Raw genomic sequence first — 21,481 nt, 5'->3', positions numbered from 1 at the left:
GATGTCAGTTAATCTCAAAAACAGTTGACATGAAACACAAACCGTACAGGGACACATCATGCTCAATTTAGCGCGTTCTGCTTCGCTCTTTTTTTTTTTTTTTTGTCTTTTGTAACTCCTTTCTGACACTTGGATGTTTCCAGCAAGCAAATGTTAAAGAGTTCTTCATGCTCCCTCTACAGTGAAGCAACGGCCCCGCAGCAGAGCCGCAGGGATGGTTTTGCAGACGGGGATTTAAGGTGAAACCCCACTGTCACCTCTTGTTCTGCTGCCTGGGCTTCATTGAGTGTGTGAGTGAAAACTGCTCCAGCCCCAAAGCAGCCTCGTGCCTGACAAGCCCTGGAGAAATCTAAAATCGTTTTCCTAACCAAAAGGGAGGAAAAGGGAATGGAAAAAAGCATCCATTTCACAGGGAGGCTGCACCAAATCTAACAAAATCACCAAATTAACAAAATGACTTGTTCATCTTTCTGCTGCCAGCACAAGGGCTAAAGGGCTGGCAATAAAACTCATCATTTCCTGCTCTGAAATGTGCTGTAAAGTCCAGTTTGGAGCACAACACTACATATTGAAGTGAAAGCTGGACAGGCAGGTCTCAAACAAAGCAGCTCTGCCACCTTCTCCCCTTGAGCAGCTTGAACAGGGCTTCACTCACAGACCCAAGAGCCAAAACCTGCGTCTCACAGCCAGATGTGAGCGGGCTGTTGCTTCAGGGTACAGGGAGCCAGCAAGCAAACACACAAAAATATCCATTGACACATGAATATACACTGAGAGAACACGCAGACGTAAATCTGTGAATGACAGAGGCAATAAGGATGCACTTCCAGCCCTCCCTACAAGGATGGGGGCTGGTGGATATGGGCAGGGAACACGTCCTGAAGGTCTCCCAGGTCAGCTGAGGGGCTGGAAAATGCAGCTGGCCTTCCACAAGGAAGAGGCACTCGGGTTCAGCCAGCGCTGAGTAAAACCTGTGGCCACACCCTGAGATCCCAGAGGCCACCTGAGTGCCCCTGCCTGTGGGACTGAGCCCTCAGAGGACACAGATTTCCTCAAGGGAACCATTTCCAGGGCAGAATTCCATCTGCCACCCCGCTCGCCACACACCAAGCAGCCAACCCTCGCGCAGAGGGCAGAGCCCTGGTGGAAACCAGAGGACAGCTCTCCCATGGAGCTGGAAGGCAGCAGGAAAACAGCTCCTGCTGGGCCTCCAGGCACCTCCAGATGCTTTGGGTGACCATGGACAGGAGGGAGGGCAACCACGTGCAGGTGAGAGGCTGCGAGTGGCCAGTGGCCAGGAGACACACAACGAAATGAAACCTTTCCCATGCTCTGAGGAGTGGACAAGCAGTACCTTGTGCTCTGTCTCCTGAGCCAGCTGGCTCTGCAGCTGCTGGAGCTGCTCCGTGGAGCTGCTGCAGAGATCCTGGTAGGTTTCCTTCAGAGCACCGATCTGAGCGGAAATCTGGTCCTTTTCTGCTTGGGAGAGCCTGCAAAGGGAAGGGGAAATATCTCAGGGGACTGCCCAAACCAGCTCCACAGAATTACCACGTCCTTCCAAGGGCAGGAGAAGCCCAAACCCACCACGAGCCCCTTCCTCTCCCTGCCCTACTCCTTGCCCAGCTCAGCTGAAAGCTGCCAGGAAAGCTGAGCTGCAACGATCAAATCCCCAAATTTAAGGGGCTGCATCTCAGCTGAAGAGGATGAATATTGCCCCACAGCATAAATGGGTTGCACGTTTCACAGATCTCATTGCAGACAATAAAGGAGATAAAATTTCTGTGTGCAATTCGTTGTTTTTCATGAGTCAGGCACTGGATCTCATGGATCTACCAACTTTAAGGAATCTTATCTCCAAGCCCTGTTCTCTCCCTGGGTCACACTCACTTGTGGCTGTGTTTGGCCAGGAAGATTTGGGAAGTTTTGATGGCCTCAGAGACCTGCTCCTTCTTCGCAGTCAGCTCCTCATTCAGGGCCTGGAAAAAAATATAAAAAAGAAAGAAAGGAGTTTAATACAGCTGTGAAAAAAAAGAGCCAAGTTAAACCTCAGGCTCTGGTGTCACTCCTGCTTTACCTGCTGCTCCAAGATGGATTTCTCGATGTCCCCCAGCTCTCTGCTCCCAGCAGCAGCTGTCCTGCCCTGCACACTCTGCTTCAAGCCCAGGGCCCAGCCCAGCAGCTCCTTCACCTTGTCCACGTGCTCCTGCTTCTCCTCCTCCACCACTTTCTGCAAACAGAGGAGGGAGACAACCACGTCAAAACGGATCTCCAAAGCGGGAGCAAGGCCCAGGACGCGCCCCCAGCACGGAGCAGCGTCCTTGGGGACGGAGGGAACGTGGGGACAGAGCCCAGGTGAGCCCTCACCTCCTCCTCCTCCAGCCGCCGCAGCGCGTCGCTGATGTACTTCACGTGCTGGGTGGTCAGAGTCACCAGGGCTGTGTAACGAGTCCTCAGATCCATGAACTGCCGAGGGACAGAGGGGAAAACAGAGGGGAAAACAGAGGGGAAAACAGAGGGGAAAACAGAGGGGAAAAAGGGGGTGCATCAGTGCTGCTGGCACATCTGGAACCTCACCCTGGACAGTGCATGACATGGATGTGGCACCTCTGGCTCAGGAAGCCCCTGGCAGCCCCGGGATGGCACCAATGGAAGGCAGCAGGTCTGCTGGGGAGGGTGGTGGCCACACAAGGCATGCTGCACGACACTGGAGCGAGGGCACGCTCCGGCCACGGACACTGGGGTGGGGGCTCAGCTCTTTACAGAGGGCTACCGGGGTCTTTAATATCCACACAGAGCAGACAGGAGCTCGGGTCCCTAAAAGGTTCTCATCCCACAGATGCACACACAGCAACACTGCATGGTGCTCTGGTTATTTACCTCGCCAGGCTGAAGGGCTGAGCCGACCCTGCTGGATTTGACCCAGGGGTTCCCAGGAGTCAAGGTATGGCATACCTGGTGCTTAGGGCACTAAGCCATCCTCTCTGGCTATTGGAAAAAACAGCGAGGGTGGAAACTTTATTTATACAAGAGAGTTCAGCAGAAAGGGAGCTCATTTCACAGAGGCTGCTGGGTGGTTTTGCTGGGCGTTGAAGAACCCCCCCCCAGAATTTCCCCCTGCTGAGCTCAGGTGGGTTCCTACCTCCTGGGTGATGGCATCCGAGGAGGAGAGCATCCGCCGGCGCTTCATGGGGGACTTCTGCTGCGACTCCACAAAGGCCCTGTAGGTCATCAGCTGCAGCTCGTAGTCCTGCAAAGGTGGGGAGATGTGAGATCTGCCAGGGCTGCTCCTGCCCAGCCCACCCTACCCAGGCCAGGGGGGGAAACTGTACCTTGACGGCAGCTGAGTATTGCTGGGAGAATTTCTGACACTGGTCCAGCTTGGCTTGGTTTTTCTCAATTTCTGCAGCCAAAGCCTTCAAGGAAATACAAAGCAAAAATGGTTGTCAGAACAGGTTGGCTGGGTTGTTGCCCAGAGCAGCTGTGGATGACCCAACCCTGGAAGTGTTCATGGCCAGGTTGGACGGGGCTTGGAGCAACCTGGTCTAGTGGAAACATGGCAGGAGGATGGAAACACGATGATCCTGGAGATCCCTTCCAACCCAGCCTTCCTGGGATTCCATGACAGCAGCCATGGGGACACGAGCAGAATTCTGCTTCACATCCCTGCACTTTCGGGTAAAATCTCTGCGCTCTCCAATTTTTCACGCAAGACCTGATCTGCACCTCGAGTCAAGCAGAGCTCCTCCACTTCCCAGACACCCAGCTCAGGCCTGCAGCCTCTCCCCTGCTGCTTTCCACATTCCCAAGCTCAGAGATGAAAAGAAGTGACAGGGTGACAGCAGCAGCGAGCCATCACGAGGTCCTGCCTCACCGTTTGCTGGCTGAGCTGCTCCGACAGCACCCGGCTGTCCTCGGCCTGACCAGGCTTCATCAGCTCCTGCTGGGCTGTGATCTCCTCAATCCACTGGATCAGGGCGCTGTGGCACTGCCGGTAATCACTCAGCACCTCCTGGATGCTCTCCAGCTCCGTGTGGCTGAGAGAAAACCACGACAGGTAAGAGGAGAGGGTGAAAAGCCACCAGCAGGAACCCCCAGGCAGGAGTTTCCCCACCAAGCCTGACCCAACAAGCTGAGGGATGAGTGAACGTGGGAGGGGAGGCAGGAGGTCTCTCACCGGGTCTCGATCTGGGCGCAGACGCGCTGCCAGCGATCCCACAGCTGGCTGCTCCTCTCCTGGAAGCGCTCCAGGTCGATGCTGCGCTCCTGCCTCAGCTGGAACAGCTGCTCCCCCACCTCCTTCGCCTTCGCCATCTCCTCCTCCAGCGTGGAGAACACGGAGCCCTTGTCCTTCACCTCCCCCAGCCACTGCTGCAAAAGGAGACAGCACCTGGTCAGTGCCACCCAAAGCAGAAGGGAGCGAGCCAGGGATGTCCTGATTGTCACCCGGAGGTGACAAAGCTGCGAGGGGGTTAATGGGTTTATTTCCCACTCTCCTTAGGCTGCAAGGAACTGGGAGGTTATGGGAGGTGTAGAATGAAGGGGAAAGTGCTCCCGGGTCAGATTGGCTCAGGGCCTGTCCTACAGCAGCAGAGCACAAGCCACAGCACCTCTGCCACACTCACAAAGCAATCAGAGCTCTCACATCAGCAGCACAAAACCCTCTCAAACGTCTCAAGGCAAGGAAAACGTCCCACAGTCCAAATCCAGCAGAAAGAAGGGAAGGATTCTGCTTGACAAACCTGCAGCACTGTCCTGTGAGCCTGAATGGCTGCCAGGTCAGCAGGAACAGCCTCCTCCTGGCTCAGCTTCACCTCGTAGCCTTTGACCAGCGATTCTGCTCCTTGGGTGCTGCGGATAATGACATCAACCGTCTTCAACCTGGCAGGGCAAGCAGAGGAGGCACAATGAGGCACAATGACATCCCAGACGTGGCAGAGACCTGCACCACGCGCTGCAGGGGGATGGATTCGCTCACATCCAGCACAAGGTGAGCTGGAGGGACAGAATAAGGCCTTTGGTGAACTGGGAACATATGGATGCTAAATCTGAATCAGAGTGCCTGTAGTTATTACAGGCCACATAGCTCTCAGTCCTGCCTGAGAAGCTGGCCTGAGAAATTCATGGGAGGATTTAAAAACAATCCTCAAAGACAGAAAACAGTCTTGCAGGTGTTGTTATCTGTCTCTTGTTTTCTTTGCAGGAGAAGGTCAGGGGGTAGTGTGCACCACTGACCAATGATGGTGATGTAGTGATTTACTAACCAATAAGAGTTTCCTTTCTGTACTTTCCACATATCAGTCTATAAAACAAAGCTGAAGTAATAAACTAAGAGATATTCTCCTGACTGACTCCATGAGAGTCTGTGTCGCTCTCCCAGCCGTTCCTAACAGAGCGACAGGAACACTCAGAAGGGTATTTGGGGACAGAGGCACATCCCAACTCACTTTTCCAGGTAGATGGAAGACAGCCCACGCGTCTGCTCCATCTTGTTCACCACCAAGTCCAGCTCTGAGCGCAGCTGGGGCGTGCTGGGCCCCGCAGGAGCTTTGTCCAGGAAGCTGCAGCACCTCTCGGACACAACCCGCAGCTCTGCCTGCAGCTGCTGCAGATCCTCCTGCGTGCGCTGCGGAGAGAGGGAGACACCGTGAGAGCCAAAAACAGGCCGGGAAAAGGCAGGATTGCCCTTGGAAAAGGCAGGATTGCCCTTGGAAAAGGGAGCTGGTAGGAAATGAAGCAGGCAGCCTGTGGATGCTAGCTCTGGAGCAGGCAGCAAAGTGCCTGTGGAATTGCAGGCCACATAGCTTTCTCAAGTCCTGCCTTAGAAGCTGGCCTGGGAAATTCATGGGGAGGATTTAAAACAATCCTCAAAGACAGAAAACAGCCTTGCAGGTGTTGTTTCTCTGTCTCTTGTTTTCTTTGCAGGAGAAGGTCAGGGGGTGTTGTGCCCCACTGACCAATGATGGTGATGTAGTGATTTACTAACCAATAAGAGTTTCCTTTCTGTACTTTCCACGGATCAGTCTATAAAACAGAGCTGAAATAATAAACTAAGAGACATTCTCCTGATGGACTCCCTAGAGAGTCTGTGCCGCTGTTCCTGATAGAGCAGCCCACCCGCTGAGGCTCCTTCTGCGCAGCGAGATTCCCCCAGACCCCGCTCCCAGGCAGAGCAGCTGCAGCTCTTTTTGGCTCTGTGTGCAGCTCTCCCCTGCCCAGCAGGCAGCAGCAGGCCTGACCTCCTGCTCGGCGGTGCGGATGGCGTTCTCCTGGGCGCTGTCCCCGTCCGCTCGGGCGCTGCTCGGGCTCTGGATGCGGCTCAGCAGCCGCTGCTCGCTCTCCTCCAGGCGCAGCCGGATGTTCTTCAGCTCCGACAGAAAGGTCCTGGCAACGCTCTCGTCCTTGTCTTCTGCAAGGTACAGACACAGGACAGCAGCTCAGGCACCGCTGGGCAATGTCTGTCCCAAACAGGGACCTCTGCTCAGGTGGAGAACGCGTTAATTAAATCATCTCGTTCTGGAAATGAGTCCAGCCACAGGGAACCTCACCGCAGCCCTCAGTCCTAGCGGGGCTCACAGTGTCACACCGCCACGTGTATTAAATTTGTGTTTATTTAAATTTGCATTTATTGAAATTTCTGTTTATTTAAATTTGAATTTATTAAAATTTGTATTGATTAAAATTTGTATCGATTAAAATTTGTATTCATTAAAATTTGTATCGATTAAAATTTGTATCCATTAAAATTTGTATTGATTAAAATTTGTATTGATTAAAATTTGTATTGATTAAAATTTGTATCCATTTAAATTTGTATTTATTAAAATTTGTATTTATCTAAATTTGTATTCATTAAAATTTGTATTCATTAAAATTTGTATTTATTAAAATTTGTATTCATTAAAATTTGTATTCATTAAAATTTGTATTCATTAAAATTTGTATTCATTAAAATTTGTATTTATCTAAATTTGTATTCATTAAAATTTGTATTCATTAAAATTTGTATTTATCTAAATTTGTATTTATTAAAATTTGTATTCATTAAAATTTGTATTTATTAAAATTTGTATTCATTAAAATTTATATTTATTTCATTTTGAATTTATTAAATGTATTAAAGATTAAATGCAGGGAGGGCTCCTTGCTTGGAATGCATTCCTGCTGCCAGCACTGCAAAGGGGAAGAGGAGTCAGCAGCTCAGCAGGAGCTGCAAAGCCAAGGCCTGTCTGCAGGAACAGTGCTGGACACTGGGATGGACAGATGGAGAAACAAGGAGAGCAGCTGCTCACACCATCAACCAGCTCAGGAAAAGAAGAGCAGGGAGCTGTCCCATAAAATCCTTTGTTTATAGTTCCCACAGGTTAAACCATCCAGCCCTTTGAAGCTCACCGTTCTCCATGGACTCCAGCAGCTGCCGGATGCGTTCCTTGCAAGATTCCACCTCCTCCTCCAGGCGCAGCCGGTCCGACACCGAGAACAGCTCCGAGTCGCGGCTGTCCTGCAGGAAATCCTCGTAGTGCGCCTGGAGGCTCTTCAGGGCCTGCTGACACTCCCCTTCAGCCGAGGATCTGAGCTGGGAGCGGAAAAAGGGGCACATCCAAACATCAGGAACATCCCTGTGCACCAACCCAGCCGCCGTCATCGGCCCAAGGAGTATTTTCAGAGGGGAAAGGTAAATCCTTGGAAACGCTCAGTCCACAAACTCTCAGCAGCAGCAAACTCCTGATGCTCTTTTTATTGGGGAAAAGCTGCAATCCCTTTGCACAGCACCCCTGAACTCAGGTTTTCCAGGTGTAAATTGTTCCTTTTTTCCACCCCCTGCTCCTGATAGCTGTAAACTGTGACCCTTTCCAAGGTGTGCACTGTCCCAGGTGTAAAGACCTCTTGCACATCCTGGATTCCCCCTGTCTTTGACCACACAGAGAAGCCTGGAGAGCAGCACAAGCCCCAGAAGCAGGCAGGGAAGCTCCCCTGTACCCTGTACCTGATGTGCTGCCATGGCTAGCACATCACCAGAGCTACCTGCTGCCTGGTCTGAGCCAGACCCCAGCACACCCCATGAACTTCTCCCCATCCTGCCACATTCCTCTTTAAGCCACAAGCATTTACAAGAGAACATACACAGCATTTCTGGCTCCTGGCAAAGAGACAGGCCGTTCAAGACACATTATTATTTCAATATTAAAAACCCACCAAAGACAGACCTTGTGGCTTGACCATATCTTTCCCTGTGACCACAGCCTGCCAGCACAACAGGAGACCAAAAATGGGGACAGGCCAGTGCCCTGAACTCATTGCCACAGGACAATGGAGCAGACAAGGAGCCCACAAAAGCTTGCAGACTTCAGCTGTGTAACTTTGCTGTTGCCTGGTACCATCTCCCCATGAACACCCCCTGCACCTCTCTCAGCTGAGGATCCAGATAGGAACTGTTCCTCTCTCTACAGACAGCAATCATACCAACACCCTCTTGCACACCCTGGATTCCCCCTATCTTTGGCCACACAGGGAAGCCTGGAGAGCAGCACAAGCCCCAGCAGCAGGCAGGGGAAGCTCCCCTGTACCTTTTCCACGCTGAAGCTCTGCACCAGGGCGATGTCCTTGCGCAGGTAGTTCCAGGAGATGAGGCTCTTTGTGTTCATGTGGAGCTGGTGCCAGAGAGCCATCACTTTCTGGTACAGCTGCTCCACCCTGCAAGGGGAAGGAGAGGATCCATGAGGCCTGGATCCTGCCAGCAAACCCAGCCCTGGCCCCGTTAATCCTCCAGCCAGCAGTGGCAGACAGCAGCCCATCGATCCAGTGATCCCAGTCTGGGATCTCCTGATGCCAGAGATCCCTGGGGGGGGGTCCCTCCTCCTAAATTGTCATTTTTAATTCCTTCTGCAAGCTCCTACAGTGGAGTTTGCAGCTGTGAGGGATTCCTTTCCTCACCACAAACCACTTTCACACCTCCACCCCCACTCTGTCCCCGTTCCCCTCCCATGCCACCATCCCATCTCTCTGGGACTGCCACCAAGTTACCTGCTGGCCATCTCGATGGCCTCTTTGTTGGGTGGGGGGATCAGGAAGCAGACAGAAGGCACCATGGCCTCGTTCCCCGTGGGGCTGATCACCTTCCACTTGGTCCTCTGGGAATTGTCCTCCAGGACGCACTCGTCGTTCCTGCAGATGGTGATCTGCAACAGCAGCAGCCCGTCACAAACCAGCAGCAGGGCCCTGCACGCCTGTCCCCGCTGCCAGGCCCTCTCCTGGGGGTGAGCCAGCTCCCAAAAATACACAGATGGATATGTTTGAACCGAGAAATGGCCTGGAACGGTGCCAAGCAGCGCGGCACGCTCGTGCCGGGAGAGGAAGGGATGAGGAAGTGTTGGCTTCCACCCACGTGCTTGTTTGGCTGAGCCTGATGGAGCCTGTCCTCCCTTGGAAGGGAAAAGGACTTTATTCCTGCCCAAAATAAACCCAAGACACAGAAATCTGCTCCAGGAGAAACATCCCTGGATGTTTGGGATGTTGGAAGGGGAAAGGACTTTATTCCTGCCCAGAATAAATCCAAAACACGGAAATCTGCTCCAGGAGAAACATCCCTGGATGTTTGGGATGTTGGAAGGGGAAAGGACTTTATTCCTGCCCAGAATAAATCCAAGACACGGAAATCTGCTCCAGGAGAAACATCCCTGCTGTTTCCCTCCTCCTGTCTTCCCAGTGACAGATCCTATGGTGCTCATCCTAAACCACCACGGTGGTTTTCATTTCATTTCATTTCATTTCATTTCATTTCATTTCATTTCATTTCATTTTCATCTCATCACTGTTGGAGTCTGCAATACAGAGTGTGTGCCCTTGTTTCTGATACTTAGTTATAAGATCTAGAAAAACACTGAATTTCTTATCATATGAAATTCATGAATGTGTTTTCATGGTGATACATGAGAACAAATGTTGAAGTTAGATAGGAAAAGCTAAAAGTGTAAGTGTGTAGATTAGAAAGTTTTTTTAAATCACTGGGTGAAAAAGTTAGTTTAGAGAACAGGAGACAAGACTGAGGATTTAGGGTGTTGTCCCTTGTCCCTTCTTTCTTCTTCATGTTCTTCTCCTGGAGGTTTTTTGGGTAACAGTGAGTGATTGGATAGAAAATGCTGCAGTGCAGCACAGAGGTGATGGGTCATTGGGTCATTAAGAAAAATAATATACACATCTACTGTTAATTGGGTAAAAATAGGTATAAAGATAAAAGAATTGCGTATTTAGGGGCCATTCTGTGCATCAGACACGAAGTGTGCCACAAAGCCTTGTTTGTACCATCAGAAGAAAGAAATGTGCCAAATTGCAAAGATTAACCTTGTAACCAGCCTGGAGAGACCTGTTAAGTTTTGTGATGTTAATAAATAAACATGAGAAACAAGATTCTAACGAGCTCGGGAGTTTTCTTCCAATCATAAGAACTGAGATAATCAGAGCTCCCCACCAGGGAGGATCCCAAAAGAATCCAGTCCAAAGGAGGCTGAGAAACCCAAGAATAAAAAGAAAAACACAGAAGAGGAACAAAGAAACGGAAAAAAGGAGTTTTTAGAGAAAAGTTAGGATCACGGTGTCACTCCCCCTGCCTTGTTCCCTCTCCAGGTGCCACCCTGGTGATCCTCACCTCGATCTGCCGGTAGTCACAGACGGCCTTGATGGGGATGGTGCTCCTCAGGGTGTGCTCCGGGTTCCTGGGCCGCAGCTGCACGATGGATTTGGAGCGTCCCACCAGGCTGGCCACCGAGCTCTTGGACTGGATGAGCTGCTCCTTCTCGTCCTGGCAAGGGGGGAAGGAGGAAGGGTTGCCCGAGGGTGGTGAGGGGAGGTCTCTCCCAGCCCCACCCCGGTGCTGGCCTGAGCAAACACGGCAGGAGGATCCTGCTGCCCTGGCAGGATGGGAAGAGGGCTCAGGAGATGGGAAGGGAGGGAGGACGGATGTCACTGCTACTCCCACTGCCCTGCAAAGCCACATGCACGCCTCTGGCTCTCTGGCTGCTTGGACAAGAAAAGGTTTTCTTTCAAAAGGGCCAAAAAATAAAAAAATAAAAAAAAATGAGAACACAACATCCATCAAAACAGAGTCCCAGGAGCTGTGAGGGGCCAGGAGCAGGACAACGTCCAGCCCAAAGCTGGGAAAGCTCAGCTGCCTGCAGGAGAGCCCAGGGAAGCATGCTCCCTCCTCCAGAGCAAAGGAGGAAGGGGTGTTTAAACCCATGGCTGGAATGGGAGATGATGAATTATGGGGGTAAAACAGCCCAGGAGAAGGTGGGCATGATGGATTATGGGGATAAAACATCCCAGGAGAAGGTGGGAATGATGAACTATGGCGATAAAACATCCCAGGAGAAGGTGGGAATTATGAACTATGGGGATAAAACATCCCAGGAGAAGGTGGGAGACAATGGATTATGGGGGTAAAACATCCCAGGAGAAGGTGGGAATTATGAACTATGGGGGTAAAACATCTCTGGAGAAGGGGCTCAGGGTGCAGCCATGGCACAGGCCTCTGGCTTTGGGCAGAAAGCTGCCAGCTGGAGGTGATTCCTACAAATCCCTGCTGGGTTTGGTGGTGGGACCAACCCAGGGGGGAAATGGAGGCAAAGCTCCCCTGGAACAGCCTCTGGCACTGGTGGAGATGTGTGGATCACAGCACTGGCAGTGATTAGTGACAGCTCAGCCCCTGCTGGCTGTGGCAAAGGTTTCAAAAAAAGGATCCCAGAGAAGATTCTCCCTCATGCTCGGTACCCTGGGGTTGGTTAGTGTGCTACAGCAGTGGAGAATTTCATGGTTAAAAAAATAAATAAAAAATAAAAAAATAAAAATAAAAAAATAAAAGAATAAATGATTAAATAAACTACCTGTGCCTGTCCCAGGGAGCATGATTGGAAGAAATACAGCTTTAACTTATTAGGTAAGAAAGAGAAATATAGCTGAGCTCAGGGCAATCCTGGGTTTGTGGCCACTCTCTGGCTGCCCACAACAGCCTCTCCCACCCCAGATGGCACCTGCCAGACCCCCGGTGTTCCAGGGCTCCCAAGCACAGCCCCCAGGAGCCAGGCTGGCTGCTCCACACCCTGGCACACCAGAGACAGGCCAGGACAACCCTGAGAGCCTGCCAGGGAGCCCCCAGGAGAGAGGAGAGTGCTGCTGAACCCGTCACCCCCAGTCAGGACAGCCCAGTCACACCCTGGGGACACTGGGAGCAGTGTGTGGGACCTGCCTGTCACACACCCAGTGTCACCTCCTGGCCCTGCCAGGACACCTCATCAGCGCTTCAGCCACAGCCCAAATCCTCCCCCGAGCCTGGTGTCAAACACCAGCTGATGCTTTGCTCCTCAGGGGGTGTTTTTAGGTTGTTTTTTCTCAGGCCACATCAGGCAAGAAGGTGACAGTGCCACGGCCCGGGCTCTGCTCTGCTCAGCTAAGCCAGGCCACGTGCTCAGAGATCAGCCCCTGGCACAGCCAGGCTGCCCTGGCTCTCCCCCCATCCAGCAGGATGGATTAACACGGGATTTGGGCTGGATAAAGGGCAGGCAGATCTCCACCAGCTCCAGAGCAGAACCAGGAGCATCCCACGGGCCCTTTGTCAGCAGGGCTGGAGCAGGATGGGCACGGCCAGGGCAGGAGCAGCTCACACGTCAGGCTGTGACCTCGCACAGGCTGCCTGCTCCTCACCCTGAGGACACAGAGAGGTGCCTCTAAATGACAGTGACCAACTCCAGCTGTGCCACACAGCACAGCCTGCAGCTCATTCAGCAGCTCCAAGGGAAAGCTTGGAGCTTTCCACCCACACCCCACCAAACCGCGGGGATGAAGAGCTCAGTTCTCCCCGGGGAAGCAAGAGGAGCCCCAGGCAACGCTGCTGGAGCAGAGCAGGGCGGTGGGATGTCAGAGAACCCACCATGGAGTCCTGCAGGAGGTCCTCTAGCCGCGTCAGGCTCGTGTTGTGGTCGCAGGAATATTTCCTTTTGATGGAGTCCTGCAGGTTCCGCAGGTACGTCTCTGATTCCCGCGCGTCGCTGAAGAACTGCCAAGGCAAAGGGGCTCACAGGAACCTGGACAAGCCCCCTGAGCAGCCTGAAGGCAGGCAAGGAGCACCCCAAAGGCTCAGCCAGCAGCTCCTGGCACTGCTCTGGCTTTGGAGCTGCGAGGGCAGGATCATCCCACGTGGATGACCAGAGGAAGCCGATCCTGTTTTCCCCCAGGGAGCAGCAAACAGACACCCCAGAGAAAGCCCAAATCCCTCCTTCCCTCTCCCCCAAGGAGAACAGCAGCACAGTGAGCTCATGGAGTGGGATTCAGGGGAATCTGGTCCCAAATACCTGGAAATAGGCAGCATTCTCCTTCACGTGCTGCTCCACGCACAGGCAGAGCTGCTTGATCCACTGCCACTGGCTGTGCACAGCAGCGCTGTAGGCCTGTGGAAAACATGGAAAAAGTGCTGGAAAAAGGGCATTCACAGCCAGGAGGGACACAGGAGCTGGAGGGAGGGACAGAAATGACCAAAATCTGGATGGAGCCAGGAGGGTTTGGACACAGGAGGTGGCAGACCCTGTCTCAGTGTCCCCACGTCTCACACAGCCACGATGCCAGAAGCAGGAGCAGGTTTGCTTTTACCCCATGGAAAAGGTTCCCACAGCCCTTTGTTTCACCACCACAGTGTCCCTGGAAGCCTGGGTGACTCCAAGGCCATCACCTCACTGCAGGAAAGGTTCATGCCCTGTGTGTCTTAATTAGAGGTGGGGATTATTTGGGAACGGCCACTTCCCAAAATTAAAAAGCTCCGCCGCTGCACTGATGTCCTGCCACCATAAAAACACTTCATCAGGCGCTGTGGGGTGGGAAAGCAAGTCTCCCAATTCCAGCTGAGGTGATTTGATCCTCGGGAACCCCACTGCTCTGCCACTCACCTCCACGGTTTGCTTGGCAGGGTGGTTCTCCAGGGAGAGCAGCTCAGCCGTGTCCTGGAGGGAGCGGAAGATGTCCTGCTTCTCTTCCAGCTCTGCTGTCAGCTCCTGCAGGAGGGACACAAAGTCCAGATCTCAGCTCCAGGAGCTGGCTCAGACCACGTGTCCAAGCGTGGAAGTTCTGTGGGAAGCACCAGCAGATCCCAGGGAATCCAGCAGGGCCCCCCAGCCCCGTTCCCAACGGGAATCTGCCCTGAAAACTCAGCTTCTGAGCTTGCTGACATGGTTTTCTAAAGACTTTCCCAGGACAGTGACTGTAAACATAGATATGTGTACATTCTTTCTGTTGTCTTGTGATGGGCATCTCTCATGGCCAGTGCAGTGGGAAAGTGTTATCCTGACCATCCCATCCCTGGCTGGGGTCAGAAACCTGTAAATCCTGGGAGGAAAAATAAACTTTCTCTTCTTTTCACCACACCTCGACCTGTGTCCATGTGATCTGTTCATCTTCTAATTTGGCAACATCTGTGTGCCAAACAGGCCCTGGAAACCTGCCCAGGGACTTCTTCAGCTCCAGACAGTGTGATTGTGGAAAGATGGGAATTTGTTTATACTGCTTTAAAGAGGAATCAATTTTCCTCTTTGGCTCAGACTTACCCCCCTTGCCACCACTAGTTCAAGATGACTTGAGCTCCAAAATAATGCTAAAAATACATCTTTTGATGCCTTTTTGATTGCAATTCAATTGAACACACACTTCCACTTCACTTTTTGCTCTGGGGAGAGCTTCCATCAGCTCTGTTCAGCAGCAGCAAGCTCAGTGAGCTGGCAGGGAGCATCCAGCCTGAGGAACTGGGCTCTGTTGGGAGCTGAGGGCTCCACCACGGATCAAAATCAGTGCCTGCCCTCCCAGCACTCACCGAGAAGTAATTCTTCTTGGCTGCAATGTTGGGGTTGTTGTCACTCCAGTCGTAGGCCAGTTCCTCCTCCTCCTTCTCATTCAGCCAGATCAGCTCAGCTGTGGCCCGGGACACGAATCCATGCAAGCTCTGGAGGTGCCTCAGCCTGAAGCTCGAGGTTTCCTGGACACAAAGAATTATTTATTATTCTTCCTCCCTGCTCCATAGCTGATGGGTTTTTTTCCCTTTTTCCCAGCCTTGGAGCAGGACTGGACCCCAGGGCAGTGCTGGGAGCTCACTCACCATCAGTTTGCAGTACTGGGTCTCCAGCTTGCCCAGCGTCTCCGTGTAGCTGGCGCGGAAATTCGGAGACATTTTACCCTGAAGGGTGAGAAATGCTCCTGTTACCATCACAGGACAGCAGCACTCAGAACCCCATCCCCAAATATCTCTCCACAGCTCTGCCTGAGGAAGGGGAGGTGGGGAGGACGGCTCAGGGCAGCACTGCATCCACTCAGAAGCTCCATCCTTAAAAATCACCTCTGTCCCAGGAATGTGACCCACAAGAGCTGACCCCAATGTCCTCAGCCCCCAGGTGGGGCCATGCCCGGTGTCCCCCACCCTACCTCGTACATCCTGGCCTCCTTGACGCTGGAGCCCAGCTCCTCCACGCTGGCGTGGACGTGCCTCTGGGTCTCCAGCTGGGACTCCACGCTTGGCAGGTCAGTGCCCCACTCTGCCCGCTCCAGCCTCATCTGAAAACAACAGGCTCAAGTCAGCCCTGCTCATTCTGCCCTCAAAAGGATGCCAGGGATCCTCCCAGGTCACCCCAGAGGGAACAAACACCTCCCAGTCCTGCTGGAAGATCCTAAGCCAGTGCTCCAACACTGAATATTTCTGGGACAGCCTACTCAAGCCTCCCACCCACGTAAGAGCAAGTGACTGCACCAGCACAGATCTGCTTCCAGCTTTGAAGGGCTCCTCTGATCCCCACTGGCCAGCAGGACCACAAGAGAAAAAACCCAGCTCCAGACTGAAGCCTCAGATCTCCAAAAACTGCAAACCATCAAAGCAACTATTCACAGATAAAGGCAGGAAAAGGCCCGAGGCAGCTTCCCACATCAGCCTGAGCACAGGCAGGAGGTTTGGGCCAGCTCTCACCTGCATCTCCTCCACCCAGGCCAGCAGCTCGTAGACGAAGCGGAGGCTGCCTTCATCTTCGGAGGAGGAGATGGCCACCAGCTCTGTCCTGGTCATGGGCTTCCGGAACCAGGAGGCCGAGGAGGTGTGGAGCCCCTTGGTCAGGGACTCGCCCTTCAGGTGTGTCGTGCTCAGCGTGGACGTGGGCACCAGCTCCAGGGTGGAGAAGTGACCTTTCCTGTAGAGGTTGGTGCACTCCAGCCTCAGCGTCACCAGCTCGTCCTGCAGCCTCATGATCCTGGGGAGCCAAGGAGAGGGTCAGGAGATGTGCTCCCTCCCTGCCCCGCTCAGAGGGGAGCTGCAGCCCCTGGGGAAGGTCACCTGAACACCAGCTCCTCCAGCTGGTAGTAGTTCTCGTCCCGGAGGATCTGCACGTCCACCTGGAGCTGGCGGATGAGCGCCTCGCACTCCTGCAGGTACACCACCACGTCCGACTCGTGCTGCACCGGCTGGCCCGACTCCAGGTGAGCGGCGTCCTGAGGGGACATGGGACACTCAGGGCCGTGTCCCCTCAGCCCAGGAGGGGCAGGGAGAACACACCATCAGCCCAGCTTGGAGGCTGGAAACGCCTTTGGATCCACAAGCTCAACAGGAGCATGAATCCATCCCCCCACACCACACCCAAGCCCTTTAGAGAAACTTTGGGAGGTGAACTGGAAGCTTCCAGGAATAGATGGGATCACCATTTTTAGCTCCCAACCCTTTCAACCAACATCTCTTTTCTCTCATAACAAAGAAAACCTCTTCAGAAACCTGGCTCTGCCACTGAGTCCTTTCTGCCAGGCAAATAAAACAGATTTTGGGGGTTTTAAGCCTCATTATGTAATAAAAATGTTCAACAAGCTTTTCCAGAAGTGGAAGACAAGCTTTTCTCCTCCACACCAGCACCTCTGCAGATGTCCAGCCCCACTCACTGTATTCCCAGAGGACAAGACCATTCCCCATCCCCCTGTCCTCAAGGTGATCTGGGCATCACCAAATATCAACCAGCTCCCCTACAGCACCTCTGGGACAGCCTCAAGGGCAGAAAAGAAAGGAAAACTGTCCAGGGGAACCCATCACCCCAGGCAGAAGAGAGGGAAGGAGATGGGTACAAAAAAAAAAAGAGTAGGAAAACAAATAAATCAATAAAATCAGGAGGGGGAAATCCACTCACAGCCTGTAGCGTGTTCTTCGCCAGGGTGAGCTTTTCTTCACAGCTCAGAGCACCATTCTGGATTTTGTTAGCGATTTGTAGCAGCAATTCTAGCCTGGAATGACAGAGGGAGGTGGGAGGGGGGTTCTGGATGTCCCTGTGGCCAGAGGAAGGAGCAGGGGATGTCCCTGGCATGAGCACAGCACCGACCTCTCCACCGCCGGCCGCAGGAGCTTCTCACGCTCCAGCATCTCAATGATGAGCTTGCCCCACTCCTCCTCCACATCGTTGGGGTGGTAGCCCTGGGGCAACTTGATGCGCCCAAATTCAATCCAAACCTGGGGGAAACATCAGCAGCATGGCATTTCCCACCTTTCCCTTGAGCTGGCTGGGGATGACAGAGAGGGAAGAGGAGCTCTGCCTCCGCTCCTGCAGCGTGCTGCTCGCTGCCTCCTTTATCCCGAGGGTTATTCCCATTTCTCCATTCCAAAATAAGCCTGAACTCAGCACAGTTCAGTCCTGCTAAAAGAGCACAGCATTCCCACCTAGCAGCCCCTGGGCAGCCACTGTGACCCTTACCTCTAGCAGTTTGTAGAGCTCCTCTATCTGTCCTTTTTCCTGCTCTTTCGCCGGGATTTCAGTTTCTTTGAAGTGTATGTACTGGTTATAAAGTGCCTGGGATGAGAAAGGCTCATCAGGAACTGCCCTGGGGAATGCCACCACCCATCCCTCAGCCTTGGACACAGGACACACCGAGGAGGAACCTTGCCCAGCACCTACCTTTAGCTCTACGGGGTTCTGGGGGAAGGATTTGTCTGACATGAGTATCGTGTGCTGCTTGATCCAGGAGATGAGGGTCTCCACGCGGCTCTGGTACTCCAGCCACCGGGAATCCACCTCCTGTGGGGCGAGAGCTCTTTACCAACACTGCTGCTGGGCAAATCTCCGTGGGGATAAAGGAGAGGGAGCTGAGGTGCCACAGACAAGCTCCAGGGTGGATCCCGTGCCAGGGCCTGGCTGATGTGATGCCATCCCAGGTACAGGGAGGAGGAGGAAGAGGAGGATCCTCCTTGCCAGCTGCTCTCTGGAAGCTCAGCTTTCTTCCTGCAGAGCCTGGCCAGCAGGTCCCAAACCATAACAGAGATTTCCTCCCTCTCCCCCATTTCCACAGGGGGAAAAAACCCTTTTCCAAACCCTACCCACAGCCCCCAGGTGCCTCCCAAACGGCTGTCCCAGCCTCCCAGCAGTGCTTACGATGGCGCTGATCCCTTCTCCTCCCTCGGGGACTTTGGGAAAGGCATCGTAGATTGAAGACACGTAAGTTATCACGGATTTCTCATCCGGAGAGGGGACGTCCACATCTGGCAGGAGGGAAGCAGAAAAGCAATGAGGAAAAGGAGTGGGAAGAGGGGCTGGCATCTCCCTGCAGTGCTCACATGCCCTGGCCACCCACCTTCGGCGTCCAGCAGCCGTGTGACCCCCAGGCGCTCGGCGATCTCGAAGGCCTGCTCCAGGTTCTCCCGGTTACTCTGGATCTGCACCCTCTCCATGTCCACCAGATCTGGCCTGCAAGACACGCCCCAGAGTCACAACCAGCGCCAGGGGGCCGGGGCAGAGCGGCCTGGATGGGCACCGCTGCTGTGGGTGGCTCCGAGGGCTGGTCTGAGCCCCAGCCCTGGCGTGGTGGCTCTCCAAGACCTGGGCTGCAGGAATTCCCTGGCTCAGCCAGCTTGGGAACAGGGTTCAGGCTGCAAGGAAAAACCTCTTGGTCCCAGGAAGGGAAGAAGGAACCAAGAGAGGTTTAACTGCTGCTCGGGAGACCTCTGAGACCCTTGGATAAAAGCAGAGATGGAAGTGCTGCTCCATCTGTTCATGGAGAGCGAAAGGGCAGCGCTGCCACATAACCACTGCAGCACTCAGGAGTTTAACAGCTTTTCTCTCCCCAGCCTCACTGAGATTTTTTTTTTCCTGCAACCTGATACATTTTTTGCTCATTCCAAGCATCCCCCCCTCCACAGCTAAATGGCAGAAGAGATATCTCCAGGTAAACAAGACATTGCTCCCAGCTTCACCCCCATCTCCAAGCACTGACATCTGACCACAGCGCTGGACAGGGACCCCTGGGAGACCCTCATCCCTCCTCCCAACCCTCGTGACCCTCCCCATTGCTTCTTCCTGCCCACCTGTATCTGTGGATGAGGGCGTTGAACATCTTGCCATCGCTCCAGCAGGAGGAGAAGTTGGTGCACTTCACCCCGATGTAACCTGCTGTCACCTTCTGTGTCCACAGCAGCAGCTTCTCCTTGGCCGACATATCCCCCAGCTCCCCACTGATGTAGATGTCGGAGATCTGCAAGGAAGCAGCACGGCCATGGGAGGATGCAGGAGCAGGAAAAGCTCCACCAGGCACATCCAGCTTCTGTGAACCTGCCCCAGTCCTGGCTACCACAAAGGGGAGGAGGAAACTCGTGGTCACCACGGGGGAGAGGGGGACGCTGCGGCCGAGGAACTTGGGAAGGGTCCCTGGACCTGCAGGGTGTGGTTTGGGTGGGCTGGAGAGCCAAGCAGGCACAGCCAGACCTTTGCCAACCCCATTTCACAGGGGCACCAGGTGCTGCTTGGCCTCAGAGCCCAGCCCAGCTGGGACACGAGCTGACAACACCAAACCCCAGCTCCCAACAACCGCCAGAGCCGCTCCCTCCGCACCATCCCTGTCCCACCAGACAGGAACACGCCTCGCTGGGAACACAATGTCCTGGAGAGAGGAGGCTCCAGGCAGGTCCCTTCCTGTCTCTCCCTGCCCCAAACACGCCGTGCAACCTCCCGTACCCTCACTCCCCCTGCCCAGCACCCACCAGGAGCAGCCCCAGCACCCTCAGGCACCCAGGGCTCCTGCAAGAACAGTGACTCCCAGCCAGCAGCACCCAGGGTGGGCAGTGAGGACAGACCACCACCAATATCCCTTGTTTGGGCTGCAGGTGTGGCAGGGGAGCTGCACCTGGAGCATCCCGTTGTAAAAAATACCAACTTAAGAAGCGGGAGAACACTTGGAGAGGCGGCCTCTGCCTGACCTCCTGCCATGGAGCAGCTCCATGCTGGGGGAAAAGGGAAGGATGTGACATCCCCCCCTCTGCCTCGCTGGTGCCAGGGGGTGCTGTGACCCAGTTCCCAACAAAAGACAGCGACAGTCACGGACCCCTCAGACAGGACTGGCTGCGAATCCCAGACTGGCACGTGACGCCACGCACGTGTCCCCGCATGCCAGCATATCCCTCACTGGCACAGCATCCTCCTCACCACCCCCCTCCAGCTCCTCACTTAGCACAATTACCTCCCCTTAATTAAGGGGAGGACAAAGGGGAGTCCCTTGGATTTTCCGGGGTGCCCAGGGAAAGGCTGTTTGCTCCCCGGATTCCTCCTGCTGGCACTGCGGGGAGCTGTGCCAGGACCCAGCCCTACCCACCACCCTGAAAACACCCAGCAGCTTCATCCCTCCTCAAAACACACCCAGCAGCTTTATCCCTCCTCAAAACACACCCAGCAGCTTTATCCCTCCTCGAAACACACCCAGCTGGGTGCTGGCACCGCTCAGGTCCCAGCTGTCAGACATCCCTCTGCAGGCAGGAGACAGGGACCTGCGGGATTACGTCTCTGCCGGTGTAATTGGTATGCTGCAGCTCACCTCCCTCTCCAGCCTGACACGCTCATCACACATGAAACTGCTCTTTGTCAGCTGCTGCCACACTGCCAGAGCTGCCTTTAACTCCTCCAGCCCCGGGGCTGGCTTTCCCCAGGGATGTCGGAGCCGGCACCTGGCGGCAGAGCCGGGATGGAGGGGACGATGCGCTGGGTGAGCAGCAGGATGCAGGATGGGACCTGCAGGGAGCAGGGGAGGACCCACAAACCTCCCTCTGCTCAGCACCCCTTTATTAATTACCTGATGGCTCTTAATTAAGAGCAGAATGAACCTTTCTGTGAAGCCACCCACTAGCTGTGCCCTACCTGGGCTCTCCAGCAGTGCTGCCCATCCAAGAGCGCCTCACAGCACCCAGCTCTGAGAAATCCTTTATTTTTAATCCCTGACACAGCACTGGGCTTCTCCAACCACTGGGCCTCTTCCTGAGAGCATCCCTGAAGGAAACTCTCCTGGAGATGTGCTTATGGAGGTGCAGGGTGCGGCACCAGCTCCACCCTCCTTTCTTCACATGTCTGTGACAGGACAAAGATTTAGGGAGGCACCAGCAAGAAAAGAGAGTGGAAACTCGCAGGACTTGGGGCCAAACCCTTCCAAACCCTTCCTGCATCGGCTTGGTGCATCAAGC

General features: G+C 53.9%; 1 protein-coding gene across 30 annotated transcripts in view; it reads right to left on the bottom strand.

Annotated features, from left to right (window-relative positions):
* MACF1 (microtubule actin crosslinking factor 1) overlaps positions 1-21,481 on the bottom strand; it is a 150,460-nt gene that overhangs the window by 82,915 nt on the left and 46,064 nt on the right. For 29 of the 30 annotated variants that reach the window (XM_086863264.1, XM_086863278.1, XM_086863268.1 and 26 more), the window contains 30 exons: positions 19,343-19,509; positions 18,613-18,725; positions 18,414-18,520; positions 17,940-18,059; positions 17,739-17,834; positions 17,370-17,497; positions 17,181-17,274; positions 16,346-16,500; positions 15,986-16,262; positions 15,451-15,579; positions 15,128-15,205; positions 14,846-15,007; positions 13,929-14,033; positions 13,341-13,436; positions 12,920-13,045; positions 10,643-10,795; positions 9,022-9,176; positions 8,565-8,691; positions 7,390-7,573; positions 6,237-6,406; positions 5,445-5,623; positions 4,740-4,878; positions 4,175-4,368; positions 3,872-4,034; positions 3,330-3,413; positions 3,140-3,247; positions 2,365-2,463; positions 2,075-2,227; positions 1,888-1,976; positions 1,355-1,490 (listed from right to left, as the gene is read on the bottom strand). In XM_086863264.1, the coding sequence (XP_086719390.1) occupies positions 1,355-1,490; positions 1,888-1,976; positions 2,075-2,227; positions 2,365-2,463; positions 3,140-3,247; positions 3,330-3,413; positions 3,872-4,034; positions 4,175-4,368; positions 4,740-4,878; positions 5,445-5,623; positions 6,237-6,406; positions 7,390-7,573; positions 8,565-8,691; positions 9,022-9,176; positions 10,643-10,795; positions 12,920-13,045; positions 13,341-13,436; positions 13,929-14,033; positions 14,846-15,007; positions 15,128-15,205; positions 15,451-15,579; positions 15,986-16,262; positions 16,346-16,500; positions 17,181-17,274; positions 17,370-17,497; positions 17,739-17,834; positions 17,940-18,059; positions 18,414-18,520; positions 18,613-18,725; positions 19,343-19,509 (4,086 nt within the window). Of the gene's footprint in view, positions 1-1,354; positions 1,491-1,887; positions 1,977-2,074; positions 2,228-2,364; positions 2,464-2,877; positions 2,982-3,139; positions 3,248-3,329; positions 3,414-3,871; positions 4,035-4,174; positions 4,369-4,739; positions 4,879-5,444; positions 5,624-6,236; positions 6,407-7,389; positions 7,574-8,564; positions 8,692-9,021; positions 9,177-10,642; positions 10,796-12,919; positions 13,046-13,340; positions 13,437-13,928; positions 14,034-14,845; positions 15,008-15,127; positions 15,206-15,450; positions 15,580-15,985; positions 16,263-16,345; positions 16,501-17,180; positions 17,275-17,369; positions 17,498-17,738; positions 17,835-17,939; positions 18,060-18,413; positions 18,521-18,612; positions 18,726-19,342; positions 19,510-21,481 lie in introns of those variants that run through there. The other variant, XM_086863274.1, reaches the window with a different exon arrangement.

This window comes from Cyanistes caeruleus, chromosome 26 (assembly GCF_971803275.1).
Source record: "Cyanistes caeruleus chromosome 26, bCyaCae1.hap1.1, whole genome shotgun sequence".
In the NCBI taxonomy this organism is placed as follows: Eukaryota; Metazoa; Chordata; class Aves; order Passeriformes; family Paridae; genus Cyanistes; species Cyanistes caeruleus.
Note: the sequence above shows the minus strand (reverse complement) of the source record. Positions and strands in the feature narration are given on the sequence as shown.